The sequence below is a fragment of the Channa argus genome, chromosome 16, assembly GCF_033026475.1.
Source record: "Channa argus isolate prfri chromosome 16, Channa argus male v1.0, whole genome shotgun sequence".
In the NCBI taxonomy this organism is placed as follows: Eukaryota; Metazoa; Chordata; class Actinopteri; order Anabantiformes; family Channidae; genus Channa; species Channa argus.
The window spans coordinates 8,617,367-8,645,217 of NC_090212.1; the positions used below are offsets into that span (position 1 = coordinate 8,617,367).

The 27,851-nt window shown below is 39.4% G+C and overlaps 2 protein-coding genes across 4 annotated transcripts; one reads left to right on the forward strand and one right to left on the reverse strand.

The window, feature by feature from the left end:
* dnajc17 (DnaJ (Hsp40) homolog, subfamily C, member 17) lies at window positions 1-27,338 on the forward strand. Of its 2 annotated transcripts, XM_067480269.1 has the most exons (12): window positions 1-227; window positions 5,847-5,916; window positions 7,512-7,570; window positions 7,666-7,753; window positions 7,974-8,050; window positions 8,694-8,814; window positions 9,186-9,235; window positions 10,589-10,648; window positions 10,873-10,950; window positions 12,538-12,618; window positions 13,254-13,373; window positions 27,076-27,338. In XM_067480269.1, the coding sequence occupies exons 1-12, from the start codon at window positions 147-149 to the stop codon at window positions 27,199-27,201; spliced, it is 1,011 nt and encodes a 336-aa protein (XP_067336370.1). In that variant the 5' UTR covers window positions 1-146; the 3' UTR covers window positions 27,202-27,338. The 2 variants fall into 2 exon arrangements, with proteins under 2 accessions (XP_067336370.1, XP_067336371.1); XM_067480270.1 differs by lacking the exon at window positions 10,589-10,648 and having other exon boundaries at window positions 27,076-27,334.
* Window positions 16,681-21,134, reverse strand: LOC137101619 (cdc42 effector protein 3-like). 2 transcript variants are annotated; one of them, XM_067480272.1, is made up of 3 exons: window positions 20,417-21,134; window positions 20,144-20,284; window positions 16,681-18,923 (listed from the first exon to the last, which is right to left on the reverse strand). In XM_067480272.1, the coding sequence occupies exon 3, from the start codon at window positions 18,795-18,797 to the stop codon at window positions 18,174-18,176; it is 624 nt and encodes a 207-aa protein (XP_067336373.1). In that variant the 5' UTR covers window positions 18,798-18,923; window positions 20,144-20,284; window positions 20,417-21,134; the 3' UTR covers window positions 16,681-18,173. The 2 variants fall into 2 exon arrangements, with proteins under 2 accessions (XP_067336373.1, XP_067336374.1); XM_067480273.1 differs by lacking the exon at window positions 20,417-21,134 and having other exon boundaries at window positions 20,144-20,405.
* Window positions 27,339-27,851: the final 513 nt, after the last annotated feature.

Consider the following 27,851-nt stretch of genomic DNA (forward strand, 5'->3'; position numbering starts at 1 on the left):
CACATCCGAGGTGAAAGGTTGATGACGTCAGTCATGAATCAAGTTGAATTGGAACGACAACAAACATTATTTTTAGCCAAACATTAACTTTCGTTCATTATTTTTTGTTTTTTTTGCGTTAACTCTGTTGTTCCGTGTTAGCAGAAATGTCCGGTAAAGCCAAAGATATCCTACAGATGGATCTGTATGGTTTACTCGGCGTTGAAAGCACGGCTACAACGAAAGAGGTGTGTAACGTAGCTAGCTAACGGCTAACGTTAACTTATAGCCGGCAACACATGGCGTCCTTAACCTTACCGTTAGGGTTACCGCTTTTGTAAGTTGTTTATTAAGCCCTTTAAATGCTGGGAAAATGTTCAGAAAACTATTCGAGCGTTCAAAAAGCAGTTGTGCTTGTATAGAGAGACTGGATGTGTGTGAGGACATTTGCAAGTAGGAGCCTATGAGGGTCTTCCTCTACGGCGTTTGCTGCAGTCTTTGAATTTGAGTCTTGTTTTCTAAACCATGAATCTATTCCTCAGTAAAAGGAAACGCGAGGACTGACATTTAAGGTCCAGGGGGAACCCCGGTACCATAAAACGTGGGTAGCGGAACTACAAACATCTCTAATCGTTAAGATAAAAGATGTATTTCACCTGAAAAACCACTGAGTGGCGTCATTGCATCAGTTATGTTTTTATGTGTAAATTAAAGTCACTTTGAGTAACTAAGCTTTGCTTTCAAAATGAGGCTATGGACTTAAATGAATATAAAGTATAATAGCAAATTTGCGGCATTAACCATTGTTACAGCTTTTGTACAAAGGGCCAGATCTCCCAGTATTCCCACTTAAGCACACACAAGATGGATTTGATCTTTTTAATTAAGTGCAAACATGTCAACTTGAAAGGGTTGTTTACATCATTTAAATATGGCTGTTCCTTAAGTTCCCAGCAGAACATCGCTTACATAAATATACATAGCATTACAATTAAATCTTTGGCAGCAAGAGAATGATGTATATGCTGTAGAGATATGAAGGAGAGGAACAAGAATATATCAGTGTTAACCAGCAGTAAAACATGATACCTGGAATGTTTAATTCTAGGGGAAAAATGAGCCTTTTCTGGATTGCAGCATATTGAGTAACTTCACAAAGGAGAAGCATGTCTTCACTCTTCAGAAACATTCATCTTTGTGGTGAGTGGTTCACAACGTCTCGTGATGATAGGGGTAGAAAGATGGAAATATTTATATAGTTAGATTTATAGACAGATTATTGGATGGATACTTTATTATTAAGTTTGCAGTATGCGTTGCAAAAAAACTTTACACAGCAAAAATACAGGAGACGGTGAGATAAAACAATGAAACCTAGAAGCTAAATGCTAATAAAAGATACAAGTTAGACACAAATTTTAAATCAATTAAACATAGAATGAAAACAGTAGACTGAAGATTATTACACTGTGCATTAATACAAGGCAGATGAATGCTCAGAAAAGCTTAACATTAAAACACATTACAAAGCTTTGCAAGAACTACTTAAAGACCAATGACGACCAAGGAAGAAATTGTGATGCATTAAATTCAAATGCATCGAATGCATGCAAAATAGGATCATCTTCACAAGTGGTCTCAGTCTTTAGGATCCCCTCTGTGTAAGCAAGGAGCAGTAGTTTGATTACATGTTATGGGGTCTGAATTAAGGTTTTATGGCTAAAAAATTTAATAATACTCTGGGGCCATCTGTTTACAAAAGAATACATATGTCTGCAAAGTACAAAATATATTTTGTCATAATGGCATATTTTTCATGCATGAATCTTGAATTAACTTTGGGAAGCTTCTTCAACTGTCCTCTGCATTTCATTTCCCAGCTTAGGGTGGTTCACCATGATGTCCTTAATTCATCCTTTTTTCTATCACCACCTCTTCTTACTGTTTCCAGCATCTTGAATCCACAGGACCAGAGGGAAATTATAATCACTGCCAAAACTAGGGAAGAAGTTAATTTCTTAATTGGATTTCAAAGTCCTGTCCTCCCCAGAGGATTATCCTGGAGGAAGTCAGCGGTTGTGGTTTGGGCAGAATTGAGACTCTAAAATGCACAAGGCTGGTTTTGTGAGGTCTGTTGATGGTCGAGAGAGATGGCATGGGTTTGTGTGTGTGTGTAGTGCATAGAGTCTGGTGGAGCTCTAAAATCAATCAAGTGTGTGAATACAGATGTCATCAAAATGGCTATGTGCCCCAGTCATTAAGGCCGCTTCTTCACCACCATTATCAAGCATGTTGTTTATCGCAGACAAAGGGGAAGAAGTTAATTTTGTGGCCTTAGCCACATCTTGTAAAACATTGCCTTTGACGTAGGGGATTTGCATTCTGCATCCATTTAGTATCTCTTTCTATTATCACTGCTGTTGACCTTCCTCTGAGGTTGGCTGCCTGATAAATGCTGGGGAAAGTGGCATGTCAGAACCGGCAATTTAATGACGATTTATGAGTGGGTAGCCTGATGTGTGCAATGCTAAGGGAGACTGTAGTTGAAGGCAAGGCTGTGTCACAGCATTAATGATGAAACCTGGGTATTCAGGTGTTTCAGGTCTTCAGCATCAGTCAGAATGCATTTAACATTAACTGTATATTCAATATAATGATCTGTGTTACACACATAAGACAAACCTCTTCAGACTTTCCCATGTTATTGCCATTCTATGTCTTCTCCATGTTAGGTCTGTTATAATTTTCCTTTAGCTGATAAAGTCCTGTTAAGAGCAGAATGTTGTAATTAAGGAGGATGGGCCCATGGCAGATCAGGCAGCTAATCAGCCACACAGGCTGGGGGCCCTACCGGGGCTGAGCTGTGTCTGCACCAGGACCAGTTTGTCAGCTATAATTGGCACCAAATACTATTGTAATGAAGACAAGATGTGGGCTTGTAGTTAAGTCTGGGTCAGACGTAGATCAGGGTGGCACAGAGTTTTTTATTTTTTGTTTTAATAAACCAGCAAATCATGAGGCTTTGTTTGACCTGCTGCAGCAAGATCAGAGTTTCTGTTAAATAAAATTTTCTTCTAAAGCTAAATTAAAGCACGGGACATTATTGAGATGCATTGGGACTTGGTGACATAGATGAACTATATACTCTTGCTTATCTCTAACTGCAAAGTTAGTTTCAGCTAAGAAGTTCTTGTGGTTTTCTTTTTGCATGATAGCCTAATTGATTCATGTACCAAACCTAAAAGGTCATGGTGACTTGAACAAAGGTAATTGCTGTGGGAAGATGCCATTCAATCTCAAAGCTCTTCAGTACTAACTTCTTCAAAACTTGGTCTGCTTTGGTTTATCATTTAAAGGACCAATAGGGTGCTGGGTTTTCCCACAATTAAAGCTTGCATGTTTCAACAGAGACGGAAAAAGTAATATATTATTTAACAGAACAGAACAGCAATAGTGGCACAATCAGTTAATGGCTTTCGGTTTGTCCCTTCAGGGGTCGCCACAGTGGAATGTGTGTAAATTGGCATGAATTTTTATGATGGATGCCCTTTCAGCCGCAGCCCTTCCATTTTTAACCAGGCTCGTGACTGGCAGCAAGGGGTCCCTTGGTGGTTGGGTGGGGCCACATCTGGTGGGGTGGGATTCGAATTCACGGCCCTCTGCATCCCAACCTAATGCTCTATCACTAAGCCACAATAGAGAAAAGAAATTGTGAAGGATGCTACAGTGAATGGGGAAAAAATAAAATGAGTAGGGGATGGAGAGAGAAAAGCACAAGAGAAATGGAGGTTAGATTATTAAGTGAATTGTAGAAGTGTGTTCTAACTGGACCCTTAGAGACCAAGACAATAACTTGCAACATGGCTGCTCTCTACCACAACAGCACCTCAAACAGCTTAGCTGGCCAGACGTTTGTCCTGATACTGTCAAACATCTGCTGTGTTTATAGCTGATGAAGACATGTTTATCTTGTCGCCAGCTGTAGGTGATGAATTACATGAGAAGCAGAGTGAGTGTGAGTTGAGGACACAACATGGTGCCAGCATAAATTCAGCTCATACATACTGAACTCTACAGCTGCAAACCATGTTATTCTGTTTTAGAAGGCCCAAAATATTTTTCTACTATTCCAGACATATTGGTTTTAATAAATGTCTGTATGGTTAAAAAAAAAACACATTTTGAATCTTGTAGAAGACATTATAGTAAGCATTGAGATGCACTTTGTTGTTTAGAAATTGGCTTTCATAAAGGCTTAATTTGAACTTAAACTTAAATTTCCCTACTAAAAGCTTTTGGAGAGACCTTGACAAAGTAATAATAGGAAGCACAGAGAAAAGAGAGGCTAGAAATACACAGAGAGGGTAAAAAGGCAAAGCAGGCTTTGGCCAGCAGTAAATGTTTGGAGCCATTCCACAGCTCTGCGTGTCAGTTTCAATTTGTAGGAAAGCTCTGTGTGCCAAGCAGCAAGGGTAAACGACCCCCTAATGATATGTAGTCTCTCAAAACCCTCTCAATAAATCAAGTTCTCATTTACTATTAGAACTACAACCAGAAAAACTCAGATGTTGACCAAGAGATAGAAGAAAGGACTGGTGACATGTAGGAGCTAGCTGAGCCACGATCATTTCCAGAGGGTTTGCAGGCTTAGCTCTTGGACCTTGGACATTGGGCATCCTGCCTGATGTGTCTAAAGTGACTGTCATGTACACTCATTGGTGTTGCTATTAAAAAGACTAGATGAAAAAGACACTGATGGATTACACCATTCTGCTCCTCCCCAGTAAAATTAGCTCTGTATCTTTTGGCGTGCTTTCTAGATATGAAATTGTGCAAAACTGAGGGGAAACAAATTGCAGTGCGTCCGATGCAGACATTTCCCAGGCATGAAGAAAGCAGCTCCTAGTTTCAGTGGCCCACAGCATACTGGCAGGAGATTGATTGCACTAAGGGGCTACGTGAAAACATGCAGAATGTTGGCATGTCTGATTAAGACTGGTGTGAAAGTGTGTATGTCAGTGTGCATGTGTGTGTTAGTGTTTGAGCTTAGATGTATAGGAAATGTGTGTGCCAAATCCCTAACATGCAATGCATATATATGAGAATTTTTGAGGTTGTTTGCATAAAGCATCAGTGATGCACTCTACAGCCCCCTCAGGTTTCTGTGGAAAACGTTCATGCTTCCTTTTTTTCTCCAGAGAGGGATTTAATGAAAACCACCTTGTAATTAACAGGTCCCTACTAGGACCAATCAACATTCCAAGCAGTGACCCAGAGTTTAGAAAAAATCTATTATAGCTAAAACCTCACATGATACTTCCATTCTATAAAGCTCTGCTTAGATTTTCCATTTGGGTTATTATAAACCCCCAAAAGTTTTGGCTACCAGCCTAAGATATTAATGGCAGCCTTCTCACATTTGTTATAGACAATGGTATTGTGTTTGTGTATGTTATTGTAACTTCATTTAAAGGTTGCATAAACTTTGACTAATACTAGGCTACAGCTCAGGTCACATTTATCTTTCAAACTGGTAATGGACCTGAGAATAGCATGGTATTCTAGTACATGTAATTAACTGTGCAGTATGTGCTGCTATTTTTATAGTTGCCATTAACAAGACGTCAAAAAGACGCAAAGCAGAGGATCAGCTCAGGTGCAGATTTATTTATTTATTTTATGGTTTTTCATTGGGACCACTATTTTTTTATTCAGACTTGGGTTTTCTGGCTGAGAAGGAAAATATTAATTGATTAAGAGTTTTCACTTGGCCGAAATCTCTGCTTAAGTGGATGATTCAATCGCTGCGGTTTCTGATCAGCATTTTCCACTCTGCATAACTGGAGATACATCTGTTTCTCTCCTAGATCAAGAAAGCTTATCGACAGAAGGCTTTGACATGCCATCCAGACAAGAACCCAGACAACCCAAAAGCAGGTAAGTGAGCACGCTAAATGTGTTTTATTTTTTACATTTACTCCGTTTTAAGCCACAAACATCTGTCAGTCACAATGCAGACTTGATCAGATCTTAATTATCTGATTAAGTGGGAAGAGAAATTGAATCCTTTAAAGCAGCACCCTCAGCAAGTTAAAGTCAGACAACCTAGCTGCAGCATTGCTGTCTAATTAACACTTCTCTTTCTTCCTGGCTTTGTAGCAGTATGAGCTAAACACAACCAGTAACACTGTCACCAACATTGCTTTCACTCTCCATTCGTCCCTTGTGGCCTGATGCCAAGCAACATGTCAACAGTTAGACCAAGAAATCAATGCAGCTTTTTGTTGGGAGAGGAAAAAAGCACCCTGAACAAAAGTCTGGTCATGAGACATGTTTTCAAGTGAGGTTTATGTGGTCCCTGGATGGTTCAGACAATTCCTGATTATGTCAGGAAAAAAACAAAAGAGAAACTAGTGTTGTTGGAGGTGGGGCTAGTTGAGAGGGATAATACAAAAGCAGGGGGTTGGTTTTCCAAGAAATGGAAAATAAGTGGTTTGTAGGGCCTCAACATTTGAACCCACACATGGACAGACTTTGTTCCTATCGCACGAGAGCGAAGCAAGTCTTGGGACTTGCCACCCCTCCGGCAAAGATGTATGCATGTAAGAGGTAACTTGGGGGTCATGATTCCTTACTGAATGAAGACAAAACCCGCTATCTGTGGTTTTCCTCAGTACCCCCATATTGTGACACTCTGAGGTGCCTAGTGGGCATGGTAGGTTTCCCCTAGTTGGATTTCATTCCACCCCATTATATGCATAGAGGTAATCTGACTGCCTCTGCTGGCAGCATGATCTCTAGAGCCTCCTGTTAGTTTGCTCTTCCAATCCCCACAGGGAGTAACACAATCGCTCCATTTGGCCTCCCATAAGTGAATGATTAAACCTGACTAGTATAGTTAAGTAGTGTGACAGTTATGTGAATGGGAGTGGGATTGTGGTCTCACTGGGTCCATATATATCTGTGTGTTGGATGACAATTGGAGAAGTGGAGTCTAGTATGGCGATTTCTGCAGTGGGCCCTTGAGTGGCTTTAATTGGGGATTTATGGAGAAGCCAAGGTTTTGTGTGGGAATGCATGGCTGTGTCATTCAATGAAACAGATTTTGTGAGAGTTGTGGCACCGTTTGAAAGCATAAAATGTTGACGTTCAACTCAGATTTTTAAACCGAGTTCAGCTGAAAGGTGTCATGTATTCCTTTTTCAGCATAACCTCACTATAGATGTTCTGTTCTCTTCACTCTCCTCATCTCAGCATCACTGCCATTATTATAATTTTATTTCCAGTATTGGTTCATTTGAATTGAAGTAGTATAGGCAATAAATGCTATGGGGCGTGGCATTGGTTTATGTTCTACAAACTGTATCTATTCAAATAACATAAAATTATTTTTATTTTTAAATTCTGAATGATATTCTTTTATTTTTAGCTCACACAAGTGGTGACCATTACAAAATTCTAAAGTCTCCTGTGTTTTTAGTATTCTCTTGATCTTAATATCTTATAACTTCTCTGATCTCACTTTCTTCTAGTGGAGTTATTTCACCAGTTGTCCCAGGCTCTTGAGGTGCTAACTGATGCCGCTGCTAGGGTAAGACCTCAGATGTCTCTGAACCTTTGAAAAAAGTGATAATGAACATTTACAGACACGAAGTGGCACAGTTGTGATTTCTCATACTGTTTTAGGCTGCGTATGACAAGATTTGTGCTGCCAAGAAACAAGCCGAAGAAAGGAACAGGAAACTAGATGATAAGAGAAAGAAAATTAAGCTTGGTAAGTCCCCTTTCCAAATCCCACAGCAGGGATCTTGAGGTCTCTTGATTAACTAGTTTTACATATTCCAGAATTCACATAGCAGAGGTGAGTTGATGGGAATGCATGGATTTTGTAATAAAATAAATAAATCTTAAAAAGTTTTCCTTTGAAAAAGGTTTTCAGCGTGAGTGTATGAAGATAATACAGGACCTTGTCTGTTTGTGGGTTTTTGTGACAGACCTAGAGGCCAGGGAGCGACAAGCAGAAGCTCATTACCAGGAGGAGGTGCAGAACACTAGAACACTTGAAGAAGAGGTAAAAAATATAAAAGAGATGATACTGCACCATATATTGCTTTGAGAGAAAAGGAAAACAAAGTCACTGCACAGACCTCAGTTGTGCACTGGGATAAATATATTTCAGTGCATCCAGGAAATTTTAAAACTTGCTTTTATTTTGTTCTTTGTTAGATATTTTCTCCACATTCAGATGATATTTTTGACTTGGTCAAGAAAAACCTCTCTAATGTGTTTTAAAGCTTGGATGAGTTTTTTTTTTTTCATGGCTATATTATCAAGAAACCCATTAGTTGGTATTGCATGACTTGGTGCTGTTTGTTCAGAAAGCCAATGATAAATAAGATGGAGTGCATGCTTTTCAGGTGAGTCATGTCATGTGCTCAATGTGCTTAAAATATGGAAATACTTTGGGAGGGAGTAGGTAACCAGTAGGTGACACTGTTCAGTCTTGTGTTAAGGCGTTAATGCCTTGACTGATGAAATGAGGTGGTCTGTACATTCTCCTACAATGACATAAAGGGGGACGTACAATGTCTGACACATACAAATGATAAATCAGTACATAATTAAAGGTAAAGATACATAATTTGCTGTTCATCAGTCAAACCAGTATGTCTGTTTATGTACATCAATGTCTAGTGTGTGTGTGTTTCCCCCAGATTGCCCGTTTAAGAGAGGAGGGATCAAGGCAGCTTGAAGAGGAACAGCGACTCATCAGAGAGCAGATCCAGAGAGAAAGAGAAGCACAGCTGGAGCAGACAGGAGACTACCTTCAGAGAAGTATGTCCACCTACAGTCTTAGCCTAGTTCATTCTGTTAACCAGACCACTTTAATGTAGTTGTGTTCTGTCTGGGCGAATCCAGTTTGAAACTTCAGTTGAGAGGTTTCCTTACCATCATGCTGTTAGTCTGACCACAGTGGTCACCCAGCACCCTGTGGTTCACCATATATTATTCACATAAAAACAAAGAGAATAATCAAATGTATATTCAAAGTATTTCTTTCTTACTTTAAAATATTTTAAGGAGGACTTTTATCATCATCATAAGCCCCTAAAGTGATATCTTCTGTATCATATTTTTTTACTCAAAATTGTCAATTGTTTCTTTGTCTTTTCACTTCCCTGCCCCTACGTAATGTTATTTCTCAGGCTCAGAATTTGGGAGATGTTCCAAGAGCAGTGTCACCCCCAAACTGAAGGTGAGTCTTCAAACTATTGCATTTTCAGTGAGTGGATGGAAAGATTGTAAGCTTTTGGAAATTAACTCAGGCAAATGGAAAAGCCAAGGAGCTGCTATGACTGAGCGAATGATGAGGCAAAAGCTTACCAAGACTTTGGAAAGATCCTTAAACATTTGTAATTTATTATTTGGTGACCACATATGCTGTCCCACCACTAAGTGCACAAACTGTTCTAATGGCTATTCCTCTACCTCCAACTGTGCATGAAAGCCCTTATTGTATTTCCACCCAGATACAGCCAAGCCAAAGCACAATAATGGACACTTGTGAAGTTAGCTAATGTGTTTAGATATTAAATCTGATTAAAAAAGTTGATAGCCATCTATTGTAAAAGTGTATTGCCAAATGTTCTTGTGTTAAATTTGACAAAAAAAAAGCAGCTGTGAGACTCACAGTATCAGAGGTCATGTTCCTGGACAGTAATCTGCATATTTCTGTCTCTGGAGCTGTTGAGTTCTGCAATAAATTTCTAAAATTATGTAAAAGTTTTTCATATTATTCTCAAGTGAAATTTCTACATCAGAAAAAACTACACCTGGATTTCTTAAACCAATCTTTTAGGAGAAATGTAGAATGTTTGTGTTTTGGATTTACTTGTTGAGTATTCTGACCTAATTTTATTCAAAGTGATGCTGGTAATCAAAGTTGCAACATCTTGGGTAAAATTATAGACTTAATAAAGTTTGATATACATGTGTAATCAAACATTCATATATATATTCACACTGGGGGCTATAGAACACATCAGTATGTCAGTGTTGTAGACCATAGACATCACATCAAACAAATATGTTACCATCGAATTCAAAGATTAATGGGTAAGAAGGTTATCAGTCGGTAGAGAACGCTGTTTTTGGAAGAAAATTGTGCATTTTTAACTGTAATTGTTGTTAAAAGAGGCTGTGTAGACACGAACATTCCCAGAAATCTCTTTCTCTGACAGTGTCCAGAATGCTGGAGCTGAATCAACACTTTGTGCTTGCCATTTATAATACTACTTCAAGCAGTTGGTGCGATATTGCAAGAGTGTGCTGTGTTTCATTTGGGGATATGAAAAGTTGCCCAATATCTCATGTACGGGAACTCACACTAGTCTGTAGTGACAGGATCCTAACCAAGTAAAGAACACAGTGATAAATTATCATGTTGACTTTTGTGGAAGCTATAATTTTAATAACAGCGTCTACACAGTGCAATAAGGCAAATATGTCTTAAGTAAAGGCACAGAAACGTGATATTTGCTGTACTTAAGCAGCGAGTTAACCACAGTTCACACTAAAAGACACTGCATCCCTTTTTCGACCTCCATAGAACACCTTGGGAATTGAGCAGCTTTGGATTACTTCATTCTGTAGGGCTATGGTGAGGCAGGTGAGTCACCACGTATTCCCTGAGCCAGTGGTTCATGTTTTGAGTTTTGGCCTTTCTAGCTGTCTGGCACCCTCGGCATGAGTGGAAATTGACTGCAGGTCTCACAGATGGTGCCAGGGTGATGATGTGCTCTAATGATTAGACATTATCATGCAAGTCTTTAATTCCTGAAAGTCCTCCTGACTAACATCAGCCTCTTCTTTGTGTCTTTTTCTTCTTTGCAGTTGAAGTGGAAATGTAAAAAAGATGATGAGACAAATGGAGGCTATTCTCAAGATGTTCTTTTGAGACTTCTACAAAAGGTGAAAATCAAATAATTGGTGACACAGATATAACCTCTTAGGTACAACCTAAATTGGTTGCCACTCAATCTCCGGGCCAACAGAGAGAGACATACACAGACAGACAACCATTCACATTCACGCCTATGGTAAATTTAGAGTCACCAATTAACCTGAGGAAACTGGAGGACCCCAAAGGAAACCCACACAAGCGTGGGGAGAACATGCAAATTCCACACAATGCTACAGCTGTGAGGTAGCAGTGCTAACAACTCAGTCATTGTGCTGCTCATGCATAATTACATATATATCGTATAATTGTATAATCTCTCTATGCTTAGTGTCCCAAAGCAGAGCTCTACTCAAACAACCTTGCCTGCAAAATCCAGCCATATTTGAGGTCTGCATGACATCAGTGCAGTAGATCTTTTTATTCTTACTCTTAAACAAGGCCCATTAAGTTTTGTTGCAGTGAAAGTGCTAAGGGCAATGTTGTGGTGCCCTTTTAAAGCCATGCACACCATTGTTTATGACCCGCTTACTAGGTGATAAAGCAATGCCAAACAAGGCATTTGGAAATGTGCTCTTGTCATGCAAACTAGTACCACCTAATGCCACGATCGGTCACAAGGGCTTTTTAGTTGGGCATGGTTTGGCCTGAAATGTGTATAGGGCAAGGGTCCTCAAAACATGTTAAGATATTCATATTTTATGAAACCGAGGCCTTTCGAGATTCTCCTCTGTCACTGTTGGCATGCTCCAGAGTGTTCTTAGTAAGAATAAGCATTCCTGGCCTTTCCCATTCCCAGAAAGCCACATTTTCACAGAGTGAGATTCTCAAGGGTTGTGTCCTAGAAGGCTGCAGTAATAGGTGATTAAAAACCCAGAGGATTTTTTTCAAAACCCTTTGCTCCACTTATGACTTCATTCAAGAGGAATCAGCCTGCTGTGGGGTGGCTGTAGCTCAGTTGGCAAAGGCAGTTGTCCATGGACCACAGGGTCAGTGGTTCAATGACGACGTGTCCCCGGTCCCGGCTATATGTCGAAGTGTCTCTGACACTGTAGCCCATTCCCTTCCCCAGCTAGACTGGCACTAGACTGGCACTAGACTGGCACTAGAAATTGGGGAGGGTCGTGTCAGGAAGGGCATCCGGCGTAAAAAACTGTGACAAATCAACATGCGGACAATGTTCCGCCGTGGTGACCCTGAACTCATGGGATAACCTGAAAGGAGAAAAAAAAACTAAACATTTAAAGTTGTCAATGTACATGGAGTTGCTAACTAATGACATTTTGCTTTGTCTCTAAGTCACAGAAATCTAACTTGTAGGCTATGTGACGTTACTTAAATGCTCATTGCAGTATTAGTGGCTCAGTCCCAAACATATGAATCTTATCGTTAGAGATAAGGGTTAATAACTAAATACATATTGAATCCTGACTTTTTTATTCCAGAAGTCAGTTATATTCACCACTGTGAGTCTGCATATGCTTTGTGTTTTCACGGTTTTGGATTGTGCTGTGAAAGGAAATACTAATTTGAATGTTCTGCATCTCTCTCCTGCCTCCATTTGACTTTTGTTTTATTCTCCAATTTCTTACCTCTAGTATGGGGATGTTTTGAATATGATTGTATCGAGCAAGAAGAAAGGAAGCGCCGTGGTCGAATTTGCCACTGTTAGAGCAGCTGTAAGTATCTAACTCATCCCCGATCTATGTCCTCATTCTGTTAGTTCACCAATAAAAATCTTCTTCCAAGCAGATGTTTGCATAAACCACATTTGTTCACTGCTCACTTGCTTCAAAGTCTCAGATCAACTTCTGAGTTTGATTATTACTAAGAATGACACCTGTCATAGACTTCCCAGCCTCAGGACTGATCTCTCCGACTCAACTGACGTTTTAGGTATTCTGTAAAGTTGAGATCTCTGTGCTGTTGGAAACAATTGGACACAAGGATTTGAACCACCTTATTGTTCCCCACTGTCTGGGTCCTGAGGCTCTGTGTCCTGATGGTGTACATTTCTGTTGTGGTTTCCTTAGCCCAGCATATGTTTACCCTCCAGGGGAACAAGTCTGCCAGTCTACTAGAACCTGGGCACGGTGTCTGTGATCTCTCCTTGTCCATCTCTAGGTTCTATCTTTGCTCTGGTTGTTGGCCTGTTTAACATCCGTTTTTGTCTATTTCTACATGTGTTTTTCATATGTTTATTCACTCATTCACTGTTCAAAACCATGTCATAAATGAAGAACTTCAGTAGATGTCAGGATTCATTTTCTAATTGTTCTGTCCTAATACAATGTGAGAAATTTTGTGTGTTTAGGAGCTGGCAGTTAAGAATGAAACCGGCCTCAGTGGAAGCCCCTTGAAGATTTCCTGGCTTGAAGGAAAGCCTGTGTTTGATTCTCCAGCATCTCAGCCTGGCCACTTTGTGTCTTCACAGGTATTGGTAAATCTCAAATCCTCCCATGTAGACCACCTTTATATATAGATATAGATTTATAAAAATAAATAAAAACTGTGTTTTTTGTATCAACTGCATGACTATTGCCCCACTGCTTGCACTGGCCTAGAACAATGTGTTTGGTTAATGAACCTCAGTTTATTTTAGCAGTGGTGAGACACAAAGCCCCTCATTCACCACTCATTCATGGGCCTGACCTGGGAGACCCCAGGAATACTACAATTTACATAGCAGCCCAGGGCAAGCAGTGTGCAATAATGGTAACCTAGCACCTGAGAAAGGCTAAGTCTTTTTAGGGAATTTATTATTTTAATTTTTTAGGATACTTTTTTTATTAACAGCAATGCATTGCTGTTAATAAAAAAAGTATTCCCTTGTGATTTGTATATTACAGTAGTCTTAGTGCAAGCTCTTCTTTTTAATAGATTTTGCAGGCCTAATATTTTTTCTTTTACTGCCGGCACATACCAGAGGCACATTGTCCATTCTTGAACTATAATCACATTTCAACTGTGTCTACTGCCAATATACAAAGTCGTTCTTTGTCATTAAATTAGTATGAAGGGATGTTTTGTTTCTGCCCTGTTCATTTTACATCTCTTATGTTCTCGTATGCTCTTTACGTGTGATCAGATCATTACATTCCCTCCGACTACTCATGAGCTTTTCCAGTGGTGCTGCTAAACTGGAATTCACCCCTCAACCCTGTGTGGTGTCTCAGACCCCCTTGTCAGTACTAGCATGTGAAACTCAGTCTACACACTGGGACTTGTCACACTAATCTTGTTAAATATTATTATGGTAACCCGGTTTGAGATATCCAGAGTAGATTGCTTTTTTGTCCCGCAAGTTAGAATGAAAACATTGCTATGGCGGTGTAATTTTCACATTAGCTCTCAGTGAGAATACTCCTTGCCAAGAGGCCCCACATGACATAATGGGTGATCCACATATGGCCTGGGGTCAGTGAACATGGCTGCATTTGAGAACGAGTGAGAGAGGTAAAGAGAAGCTAGAGTCTTGACTCTATCTAAAATTTCAAAGTTTAGATCCCTCTTGTGCATGCTTCCCCTATTGCTTACACACATCAGCCAGCTGCAATTATATTTGAGCAGCTTGGGTGAAAACTTGCTTCTTCAACCTCATCAATCCAAACACAGTGCGCAGAGAATCAGGGTCTCACTACAGGGAGCTCCTAGACACACATGAGTGACTTCAGCATGGGCTTCAGTCGCAGCTCTTCTGTACATTATAAATATTTCTGCGGCCAGGTGCAAGGTGCCTAATGAAGTAGGGGCCACAAATCCCATCAAAAACCCTCCACCTGCTAAATTATTATATTGTATCATCCACTATATAGCAAGGTAAGAATTCGTCATATTCTTATATTGACAATGTAGGCTGAGCTTGCACATTGGGAGAGTCTCAGTTAGAGTTCATTCATTTGTAAATAATTTGACAACAAAAAAGATGCGAATCTGTGATTTGCAAGTTTTATTTATACAAACACAGGTGGAAACATCCATTATATTTTCCCACCACTTCAGCCCTGACAGCACCTGAGGTGTTAATGCCAGATATTAGAGCAACAGTTTACTGGTGGTTCTCTCAACAATAAAATAAATAACAGTGGACTGTTGGAGTGGTTGGAGATGGTCACCAGTCTATGTTGCCCGTCTCTGCAGCTGAGGGTCCAGATACCTTAAACATGACATATACTATACTGTGAGGTGATTTTCAATTGTCTCACTTAGAGAAACAGTGGAAACCTTTTGAACTGTTGGCTTAGCTTTTGTTCTGGTGGTACAGAGGCAAATCAGACATAATTTACATGAATAAGCCCCACTGCATTTACCCAGGCATTCTCATGATGGATATAAAAAAATTCCTTGTGGGGAAGGACCATATCTTTCACATGGTGTGATTTGCTCCCCATGATTCTGACTTGATTTACTGTAGATGCGTCTTTTGGGAAAAGGATTTCTTTTTTTATTTAATATCTCCAGACTGTTCTTTCTTTTATGTACAGATAAGAAGTGAAAATGCGCAGTTACGATAGCTTTAAGGCATTTTCAACTATACAACAGCTTCTTCTAGAATTGTGCTGTTCACAATACCGAATCAATGGATCCTGAATGAGTCATGTGTAGTGGAAGAGATGGTTTTTGGGTTTTCCCAGCGCTGTAGTTAAATGTTGAATTGGTATGGGATTTCATATGTAGCCAAATGTATAGAGTCAGATACTAAGACAATAATTTACCTCCCCGCCATCCATCTCAATGCCAGATGTGATATTTGTGTCTCCAGAGATACACAATCATTAGATTGCGATTAGACCCAAAACCAAGAAATTTGATTATTATTATAGTTGGTCAGTTTTTAATAGTGTCAAGCTTGAATGGATAGAGTAATGAGAGAGAGAGTGAAGTAAAAGTTTATGGTATATGGCTTTACTATGTTCTCATTAGACACAGAATGAATTGCCTGATATGATCCTGGTGTTGTCATATTTTGGAATAATATTGTTATGCCCAGTTTATCATGAGAAGTGATAGTTGTGTGGCCAGATGTTTTTGAGTTAACACTTGTTGAGCTTAGTTTTACTTGACGATTTCACTCTGGGAGTTCACAAGAGTCATAGCAGCCAATGATTTATGTCTGCAATGAAGACTTTTTTTTGTAAATGCTAATTTTTGGAGGCTCTTTCAATGGTTTCCTTCATCAGGACTAAATGAAGTTCATAAAATGCTAGGATTTGTTGACATGTGTTTTTGTTAACGTCCCCTTATGTAGTAGCTCAGTCATTAGATTGCAAAGTGTCACAGTGACAAATTTTTGTTCTCTCGTAAACAAATGACATTTTTGTTGTCAGAGGCCAATGTAGGGGATCTGTCTGGTATAAAGTCTGTGTGACTGAACAACTCGGTCATAAAAAAAGGCAATCTAGCATAAAAAAGTCTGCACACGCAGACACACACAGGTTAGCCATTAAATGTTACCTCTTTGTGATAGGCCCGGCCATTGCTAACAAATCAGCAGTTGCTTCAAAGTCCATTTCACTGTACTGTGTTATTTGTGACTATTCAGGAAATCCTGCTCACATGCCTGTCTAATTTAGGTTTATCTGCCTCTGTTAGGCAAACTGTTTTGTGATAGACATGGTTTATTGCTTCCATGGTAGCTTCTGATGGCTAAAAATCTAAATAAATGTCAATCCATTAAGGTGTATAAATGAGTCATGAGTTGACAATCATCACTTGCATCCATAAAACCACCAATCTTAGGATTTATGTTTTTTTTGTTTGTTTTTTTACTTTCCTAAAATACAAAACAATATACAAACAAATCTTTTACAATGTGTTGTTGTCATAACATTACAGTATACATGAAACAGCGTCAATGATGCCCAGATTAAAATAGGAGTTGCCAAAATAGAGATGCAGTGCAAACATACTCACAAACATAGCTGTTCCTGTTTAGGCATGCGTAGAATTTTAAATCTATTCCAAGTGGGGTACGTGTGGTTCTTATGTTAGGCAGTGTTACTTGTGGGGCACTTAGGATTTTGAATAGTTGTGGTTTTACCCCACAGCCTTTCCTGGCAGACCCCGAAGGTACAGACTGTCCTGGCTCTCTTGCTTCAGGCCTGAAGAAAATGGACCTACATTGTCTGCACAAACATAAAATGATGTGCGTTTCCACATATATACATGTGTGTTTCTTTTTACTTGTGTGCCAATGTATGTGAGATGCATGCATGTATGTCTTTCGCCTCGGGGGTCTGTTTGGTCAGAAGGTAGTGTTTAAATCCTCATTTGGACATTTTCTGCACTAATGGATGTCTCTGGACCTCCCCCTTTGACACCCCCTGCATATGTGGAAGTATCATGTTACCTTTTACCAGTTTCCTTTTCGTGTGCACTTCACCAGAGGATCACACTCTGATTTCCAGCTAAGAAAACAGCCCGCTTTGGCTTTTTTCTGCTTCTGAGGTCTTGGACCTCTGGCCTGGCTTCGTCTGCAGCCCAACCTACTACCACTGGCTGGCTTTTATTGGAAGCAGAGCTATGTGTTTGTTTTCACTGCATTGCTGGGAATGACAGATGGGGGGTACCTTGGTCTACCTTTGAGTGGGGCCTCTGGGATGCGTGCAGAGGAAAAATTGCCTTCTGCACACAATAGATTGGCAAGCATGCCAAGAGCCAAGACATCACAGCTCGAGGACCTTGGATTCTAGCCGCAGCTTTTCTTTTCTTAAACACAACACTGTTAAGTCTTAACAGCCGTCCTCAGTGCTGTCTGTTTGGGGGATTGTAATAGCAAAGGAGAAAAGGAAAGGAAAATAAAAATGTCCAGCTTGGAGTTTGACATCAGACAGGGTTCAATTATTAACTTAAACAGTGTATCTCCCTCTGCAATAGGCTGACTCAAAGGAAAACATTAACTTTGTGTAGTTTGACACCAGATTATACTAAGTTTGTTAACAAATCCTGTGGACCACATTGTAATACGGATAAAATACATAGTTCTGTACTAAAATGTTTATCTTTGAGGTTTGCTTTGATATGGACAAGTTATACTAAAATGCCAAAAGAACGCCTTTCCAATCACGAACTTCATTAAATTAAAATGTATCTGCTGTCTGTTCTCTTTAGTTCATCACTGCACAGTACACAAGGGTAATAGAAATATGATCTCCATCTATTGATCTGAGATCAGAAGGCTGTCCCCAAAAGCATTTCAAGCTGTATCACTTAGTCAAGCTTTCCATGGTAACTGTCAGTTGTGAAGCTTGTCCATCACCTGAAGAACATCATCCAGGATTGATGGGCCCAGGTCAAGGCTAAATGCAAAGCCATTGTCCTCCTCCTTTGTCTGTCCAGCTGTTTTGTCAGAGGTCTCTGGAGTTACTCCATCCCTTTCTGAACTCATGTTTCCCTGATCCTGACTTAAAGGGTCATTGGAAACAACGTTATTTCCTCTTTGATACTCATCCTTTGTTTCCATCTCTCCCTTTTCTTCCTCGCTTTCCAACAGAGGCAAAGAGTTGCATTTCTTTCTCTTCTGGGAGATGTTGTTCTGTTGGCCAACAGAGCAGTCGGGGCTCTTCAAACCCTCAATCTCAACCATATTCAGACGAGGGGGCTTTGGTGGGGGAGAACAGGCCATGAAGAGGTTCTGCTCGCTCTTGGAGCTTTGTAAAAGCAAGCTGTGGTCCATCTTTAAGAAGGAAAGGTCTCCAAAACTATCTCTGTGGGCATCATTGCCAATATGTGAGATGTGGCGAAAATCAGCCAGTGGTAGGCTGATCATGTTGACAGACAGTACCTCTCTGCGCTTGGAGTTCCTGCTGGGCCAGCGGCCTGATGATTGCTTTCTGTAGAATGATGTTTTAAGTGGCATTATGGGAGATCTGAGAGTTGAGAGTGAAATATTTGTATTTATCCACCTTTATATATTGCAACTGTCTCTGTCTCCTTTGTTTGACAGTGAATCCTTATGAATTGGTGAAGATTAAAAGTGTTTCTTCTGCAACAAAACACGACAGGAGAGAATTTTAATTAAATATTTGATGAACTTCAAATACCAAGTCTCATGTAAAGGCAGTTAAGTTATTTTCAGTTTTTGATAATCCAGGTTTCCCCTCTCTCCTTTGTTCTTGGCCTTGCCGTATAACTCTGGATTGTAATAATACGCTTGAAATGAATCGACAGGCACTGTTTGAAGATTGCACCTGCTCCACTTGGTTTAATTAAATTCAGCATTTGGCAACAGTGGGATGTTCCAACAATGCTTTGAAGCTTTAATTTGCAAGCATTAATAACCTACGCACCTATTTGTTATTTGTAAGTGCATAATATCTTCTAACATTTTGTTTTGGAAGAACGTGAGAATACGCCATAACTTCTGTCAGAAATCACGAGACAAACCTCACTTCAGGACACATGTTTGTGATTTTCTGAGAAGTCCAAATACAACACTTGGGATACAGTCAACTTTACTTTGAGTTATGCAGTGTGGATGTGGAAGGTAATAAAATATTGCTGAAATAAAGCTGTAGGTATTATATTTCAACAAGCTGTTCATTGTTAATGTTGTTTTGGGATGTTATATAATTAAAATTTTCCCTTGGTTCAAATTAAACAATACAATTGGACCTGAAAAAAAATAATAACACTTTTCGCATTTCGTGACCTGTAATAATTTTATAGAGTAAAGTAGGGCTTAGTTCATCAACGCTGCCATGTCGATTAGCTAATCTGCTAAGTGTCTGTGATTTTATGGTCTACCAAACAGCTTTGCCCACATTAGATCTGTGTTCGTGACTGGAAACACTCAATCTGTAAATTTGTAAGTCACTACAGCAAACAGGTTTTGTTGGCCCGTAAAGGTTTTATCGGCACTTTAGCAGCAGCGGGAGATTGGAGAGCGTGGACACAGCAGCATTCCTTTACAAACATGTCAGTTTGGTGAAGGAGGAGGGTTAGAATTTCAGCCACAAGTATCATGTTCAGGAAACACTTCATGGCCAAGTAAAAATTAAAACAACCTATTAAAACTGTTTGGCCTAAAGACAGTTATATGATCTTCTTCAATGCTGCCACAAATGATCCATGTTAAAGAGGGATAATTGTGGTGAAAACCTCAGCCATAAATTAAAAAGCAATAGTATTTAATATTTTTGCTATTATGCAGTTGTTTGAATAAATAACAATAAAGTATATAAAAATTTATTATTTAATTCTTACCTCTCTTGATGAGCAAATACTAGATATTTGAAACCCAAACATGCAAACACATCTCTGTCAGGAAACTAGGCTAGTCTGTCTGCTCCACTCCAGAAACTCTTCCTTGACATGATGGGGCTTGTTCAGCGATTACAGGGAAACCTTGTAGTGCAGTCATGAGACACAGAGTGAGTTAAAATCGCCTTTTATTCAGCGCCACAGTCAAGTCAAGTTTCACTTGAAAGTGTAGCATGTATTTCCTTCCATTATCTCCGAAATGAGATTCGTTCTTACCTTTTATTGATTCTGTGGCTTAAATGGGTGTTTCCTTTTTTTCTTTTTTTTTTTTTGGTAAATCTTTCTGGTGTAAATTCCCACTTGCTCTGAAGAATCATCCAGGTGTGTTTCCAGTGAAAGTCTACTTTGCCTACAAGATAAGCCAGGTGAGGTCGTAGTACAAAGGCATTAAGGCATCCAGTGGTAGGCTTTTTGATTTTTTTTTTTTTCCTCAGGCTTTTGTTGGGTTATATTTTCTTTTATCCCAGCCATAAGATGATATCATCCTGATAACAGTGTGAATTGGCTCTTTAGTCATAAGTTGCAAAGTGACTCCGACTGGTTGGTTGGCTGCACCCATTACCTGTGTAAAATGCAGACGTTGTTGATTTAATTCCTGAAATATTGAGAAAGACACAAGTGCGCCATAGTTTCTCTTGCATACCTCAGACGAAGTGTGTCTGTGTGTATGTGAGAGAGAGAGAGAGAGAGAGAGAAGTCTAGTAATGAATTGGCTAGTGAGTGTACAACTGGTTGTGCTGGTGTCTGAGCATGTGTCACAAATATATGCATATGTTTAGAAAAAAAAAGTCACTGAGCAGTGACTCAGTCAGTGACTCAGAAGAGGGGTTATATTAGATCTCTAATCTCCATTTCATTGTTTGTCTGCTCTCCTTATTTCCTGATTTCCTGCCTGTTGTTGGCTTGTCTAAAGCCTCTGAGTCCACTCATCTATAAAGGCCCTTCTGCCTGACTGAGGGCTTATAGCTTCTCTATATAATCAAAGCAAACTGCCACACACAGACATGTATGAACAGGCACGCTGAATTGCACAAGAGAGATAACTCGTTGCATTTCCAATTCTCATGCCACCAGCATGTTGTCTTTGACGTTGGAATGTTATAGCAACAGAGTGATAGAACTTTTGTCTGAACAGCAACTTACTCCAACATTTTACTCGCTTTGATCATTCTCTTTTGGCTTGGGAAATTTTTTTGAAGTATTTATCTTCTGCAACATGTGTTCCTGTGTTTTCAAGACAGTAAATTAAAATCACCAACACGTTATTCCAGTCCTTTAAAGGATACTGTATTCTAGAAGAAAGAAGGATACAGCTGAGTCCATTTGTTTACAGTCATAGTGCTTTTTCTTAATTAGAAAATAAGGGTGTGAAGGAAATGGACAAATCCTATCCTTCACTGCTCCTCCAGTCCTTTCAAACCGATCCAATAAACAACAGGCGTGCTCCTTGATCCTCTCTTGTCTCCAGCTCTGTACTCCAGCACCAGAACAGTCTACAAGGCCAGACACGGTTACTCACGCAAATGAAATTATCATAACATTTACTTAAGAGTAAAACAGAACATTTCTGAGCATCTCTCTACTGAGAAAACCCCTTCTTATTCCTCTTACAACCACATTCATGCTACAAGACAATCAGAGTGACGTGCTAGTATTATCTGTGGTACGTGGGAATGACCTCACAAGACCTGACGTCTGACCAAAGTTGGACTCTCTGTTAGTCGTGTTGTCATGCTATGTAACCTCTGTGCGGATGTGTTTAGACCTGGTTGGATTTCTATATAAGCCTCAATTCTAAGGCCTGACCATAGCGGGTAGTGTGGTTTGGTGCAGCTATGTTGGGCCTGAAATCTGGGATGCTGATTGTTTTTGTTGTTGCAGGATAAAAACTGTTTCCAGATATTGCTTTGACTGGCGCTAGAAGCCCAAACAGAGGCTTTGCTAGATATTCTTCTTGCCCTTTGTTGTGTGTTCTCTAGCTTCCGCTGTATCAAGGACGATAGACAGTCAGAATTTAGACTAGAGTTAAAGCAAACAAAGTCTGATTCTTGAAAAACATTTTTGGATAGCAACATACTGCATATTGTTCTTTATTAAAATATTGCCTGCAATAAATCAATAAATTACCCAGAGCTTGGTAAGCACATGGTTAGACAGTCAAATCCTCTCTGTAAATCCGGCTACCATGTGTGTTTCTAAATCAGTTTTAGTAGCTCCTCTTTGTAATGTGCTTTAAACAATCTGATTTTGCATTTGTCAAAATTTTAATCTTTGTCGTTGTTGTTTGTCTCCAAAGTTATGACTCAGGGATGAGCTTTTTGAAGGAGCTCCATCTGAAAGTCGGTCATCTGGATGCTTAGAGGAAGAGCAGGCAGACTGGCAGATAACCAGATCTGACACCAGTCAAAGGTTTACTGAATATGAATAAAAAGTGCAGTCTCTCACATGACAAAGTTTACAGTACCCTCTAATCAACATAATAGGGTCTGATCAGGTCCAATAGGCGGGATAATTACTGGGGAGATGCTAATGAAATTGCTTGTAAAAACCTTTAGTCACTACTAGCACTAGTTTTTATTGTTAACCATTTACAAATCTACTTAAAACATAGAAATCACAGCAACTGTCAGAGCTATATACCACAGATCTTACACTAGGTATAAAATACTATAGAGCTGCAGTATCGTGTTTGAATTGTGTCCCTCTTTGAAAATAAATAGAAAATAAATGTATTCATTTTGTGCTCTTTCCTTTTTCCAGTGAATATACGTGGTAACTGGAGGCTGGGAGGGCACTGCCGTGTCTCCTGGCATTGAATGATTAGTAATTATTAAACTATTGCTGTGATATTTGGATTACTTGCAACACTAGGGAGTTAAAGTAAACATTATATCATGATACATTCCACTAGTTGTTTATTCTACACTACAAATACTGTTGATAAGGAACCAGGTAAATATGGGAACATCAACATATCTAGACAGCACAAACAGACATCTCATATTTTTTGTTTTAGACATTTTATGAGTGGAGAAAAGATAAATAAATTTGATCTTCTCTCCATTCACAATGCCTGAGCAGGTTTTCTTTTTTGGCATGGATGAATACTTTTTTTTTTTTTTTTTTTTAGCATTTTTAACTCAAGGTATAAGTCACTGCTTGATACTTTAATTTGAGAAAATATATTATTATGCAATGCCTCTTTCATATTGCAGCTAAACTTTTCTCTTCTTTTAATTTTTAAATAGCTTATATATGGCAAACTTTTTTTTTTTTCTTTTACCAGAGTAGTTTCAGGGATTTTTGTAATTTCTACAGCTTCCATGTAAAAGTAATTGACCTGCGTAATTGTGGTTGTCACAGTCAATGGTCTGTATATGTATTCACTTTGCATCTGCAGAATTTTTTGTCCAGACATTTGGCTTTTGCTGTCAAATAAAAAGAGGTCTTGTGCCAGAGTTTGATTCCGAAACCAGATGTGTCATGGAGGTCCTGTGCCTATGAAGGGTTGAATACAGGAAGTAGATTTGGGCCTTAATCTCTACGTAGTATTTATTTTTCACTAACAAAAACAGTATAATAGGCCCGACTTTAGGGGTTTATGTCAGCTGGGTCTTATAATGAATGATGATTAATCCTCTATTATTTACAAAGCTTGAGTTCTGTTTGCAGAAGAATTTCTTCCTGTTCCCAAAGTTGCATGCACAGTACCCCTGCCCACTCCCAATTTGTTTGAGTTAGCAGGAGAGCTTGGGCACCAACACACATACTTGCACACAAATGTTCTCAAAAAAGGTATTCACCTCTCATAAATCACATCACTAGCTTAGTGACACACACACACACTCTACAGGTAATTAGGTCCTTGATTATTTTCAATAGAATGCATTAATGGCAGACATTTCAGCCTGAACCAAAGAAAAGATGAAGTCAGTTCTTGGCCTTATTGACCGTCAGGACATATCTGTCTGGTGGTGTTAATAAGTAATCCAATTGCCAGATATAGATGGGTAATCTCTCAGGCTACAATGTTAAGTTACTGTAATCATGGAATTAAAGTTTTTTTTTTTACTTAAGTCATTGCACATTTCTTTTGAAAGTAAGAAAATTAGACGGTGGGCTTTGTTAAACCACTTGTTCTGAAAAAGGTGTTAATTTCAAACTTTAAACATCTCGTTAGGTACTTCAATATTTATCTGGTTGCTGTCCAACCATGTGATGGCTGTCAGTTGTCTCTCCCTCTTAATGATTTACATTTACATTGATGCCCTGGGCCAGGCTTAAACTCATAAGCTGCAACCATAGAATAAGATTCAACTTCATGAGACGGAATCACGTCACCCTTTTCTAATGGGATAATTGTGATTTTGGAGAATCAGAAAAATTGCAGAAGCGGCGTTTGCTTTATTTCTTTCTGGGTTACAGTTAAGTGTTTCCAGTTAAAACTGCAGCAGTAAGTCTACAAGTGTAATGAAGACAGTATAAAGACTATGGTTCCAGACGGAGCTCAATGGTCACAAAATGGATTGATTGGTGTGGAATTGATGTAAATTGTTGCTACAACCCCCCATGATTCTGTTTTCTGTGTGTACCTGTATGGGCATTCGAACAACATTTTATTGGAGGAAATGTCTCTCTGATTTTATTATTAGAGATATTGGTTGTGTTATATTAAAGCTGACTTAGTCCACACACTTGCAAAACTATTTGCATGTGGTGTACACAGAGTTACTGTTTAACTCACAAGCACACAAAAAGAAATGGTCTGATGTGCAGCTGATCTGACAACTTGTGCTGGGGGAACACAGTAACCACCTGTGCTGTGAGATGCCTTCTGCTGTCTGTGGTAGGAGAGTGTGAGCAACAGAGAGTGTGTAAGTGTGTTACAGTGCCTGACTCACAACACTGGTGGTGATCATGATGTCATTTCTGGCCTGGGGTCAGACTGGGGTGTGCCGTGTGGGGGCCTAGCCATATGCTGATGTCACATACCTAATCCTCAGCTTGTTTGTATGTATGCGTGCATGTGTGTGTTTTACTGCCATCCTACCTCTGCAGTGGCCTTCCGTCTGTGGTTTTATGTTGAAGCTCATTGTTTGTGTTCTGTGGTTTACCAGTCACCCTGGGCCCCAGTGTTACTGTATCGCACACACACAAACATATATGCATGCATACATACACACTAAGTGTTTAGTTACAGAGTGATGCACTGGCTAAACATGTACACTGAGTTAACACCGCAGGCAAGGAAGCATCTCTCATCCTGGCAGGAAATACATCACATTACCCATAAAACACCTGTTAATGGTCAGAATTCCCCCTACGTCATTAGCTTGGTGCAGCTCATGACCACACTGGGCAGAAAATATATCAGACTAGTAACAACTGTCCAGGTGCACTTCACTGTAGTGACCAGTAGAGGCCAGGCTACAGTGGGGATGCATTTACTGAGAAGGCAACATTTTTCACCAGCATGCTTGTATACTTGCTAGTGTTTTGTTTCATTCAAAGATGCAGGAGTTGTTTATTTCCTTAATGGTGTTCGCGTGATATTTCATAGTTACGTGTCAGACAAGGGCTTGAGCTCACATTACTGGAATGATAATAGCAGCTTTCCTCAATCCAGGGGTGGGTGGAGGTGAGGGGAGTGGTGGGGGGGAAACTTCCCCTAAACAAACCTCTCCTCTTTTTTTCCTCCACACTTACCCCATTTCTCTCGGCATATGGATGCTGGAGTCCCTCTTGATGGTTTCCAGATGCCTTAGCTCTTAGTGCATTGACAGAAATATACCTCTCCTCTTCAAATCGCTCCCACTTGCTCTCAGTCCTTGATGCACGCACTGGGTCACTTTGTCTCACAGCCCACTGGCTTGTTAAAGAGACACTTCTTTGCCTCAGCCAACGTCCTGTAATCCTATAAAACAGGTGCTTGCTCTGTGGACATGTCTCCCCTCCTCTGTTAGAATGGCACATTGGTCTCTGTACAAGTTATGAGCAATATCCTGCCTTGAAGATGTGTCCCCTCACTCTTCATGTACCGAGAACTGTGTGCTGGCCTAAACAGACATTTATGATTATGTAGCTGATGGCCTGTGTGTGGGTTTATAAGACATCTGGCCTGTGTTCCACCCTGCTTGATTAGCCATTAGCCAGCGCTTACCCTTTTCCCAGTAAGGAAATTTCTTTGAACCACTCAAACAATTCACACACTGTGAAAATTCTAGATCACATTTTAGAGTTTAATGACCTTAGGCAGGGGAATTACCCTGTCATAGTTTGTCTGTGAGCTGCTGTCATGTGCATGTTCATCCCACTGTAATGCTGATAGAGAGATGCTCATGTCAGTTACTAAGTCTACGTCTCTACTCTGCACCTTCACTCCTTTATTGTAAACGATGACAAGTGAAGGTGTCAGCGGTTTTCTTTGGCTCCGTATCAATATTGCTATGACATAAAATACAGAAATGTACTTGTAAAACATTGCATATTCAATGAACCCGTTTTAAGCTGGGAAATCTTAGTCTCTGCTGCAAACTTTTTGACTGGTCCCATACTTTGTCACAGTGGTACCGAATTTGTACATTGTGTACAAGATTTGCATCATCATCATTACCTAAACAGTTAATTGTTTATTAAATACTCAGTTTATCTGTTAATGGAATGTTAACTTCAGCTTTATTGTAAGAATAAAATATGACATTTTTTTTCAATCATAAAAAATATATAGGAATTCTTGGGCATATTTTGACTGTATTAAATGGAGAAATTACACAAGGCAATTTGGGCTAAATATAATACTGTATGCAGTTTTTGTGTTTAACCATTTTTAATGTTTGTCTGTGTTACTTGGTATTAAATGTTTGTCTGTCCTGCAGGGCCCTCTTTCAAATGAGCGTGACTACGAGAGCGTGGTGATGATGAGGATGAGGCAGGCCGCTGAGCGACAGAAAATTATAGAACAAATGCAGAGGGAGGATGAAGAGGAAGCAGCCAGGTCATAGTGGCAAAGACCCAACTTGATACAAGAGTGAAACTATTTGAAGCTTTAGTTTCATAAAGCCTTTATTGTGTTTTGTTATTATTATTATTATTATTATTGTATGTACTACAGTATGTGGTAAAATAAATCATTTTAAATATTAAAAGAAACTTTTGTGATTTTCATCAATGTGTTATGTTTTTCCTTTTTTGAGAATGTAGGATGACGGAGAAAGGCAGGTAACAGACATTAGAGAGGAAGTGAGAGCCCCTGCAAGATTCAGTATAAAGCCTTATGGTCCCAGAGGTAAGACACCCAACAATGGTGGGGATCAATTAGTATTTTGTGACAAAATATTGCACCAATGCATGGACACCAAATACAAAAAACAGACTATACATTTTCACTGAGCAGTAATAAATACATTTGTTGGAAAGTTATTGTGAGACCTTTAAACATCAAAGACATTCATTGAGTATTTAGTCTTATTTAATTGTGTTGTGAAAAAGCCAGTGATCAGCTGTCAGATTGTTAAAATAATATAATTTGCCTATGTTGTCATGTTAGCGGGACAGCAATTTGCATCATTATTGTAGTCAACTAAGCATAATCTACAAATCAGTCATCGCAGTTGTATTCATACTCAGTCAGAAACTGAAATTAGTTAAGTGT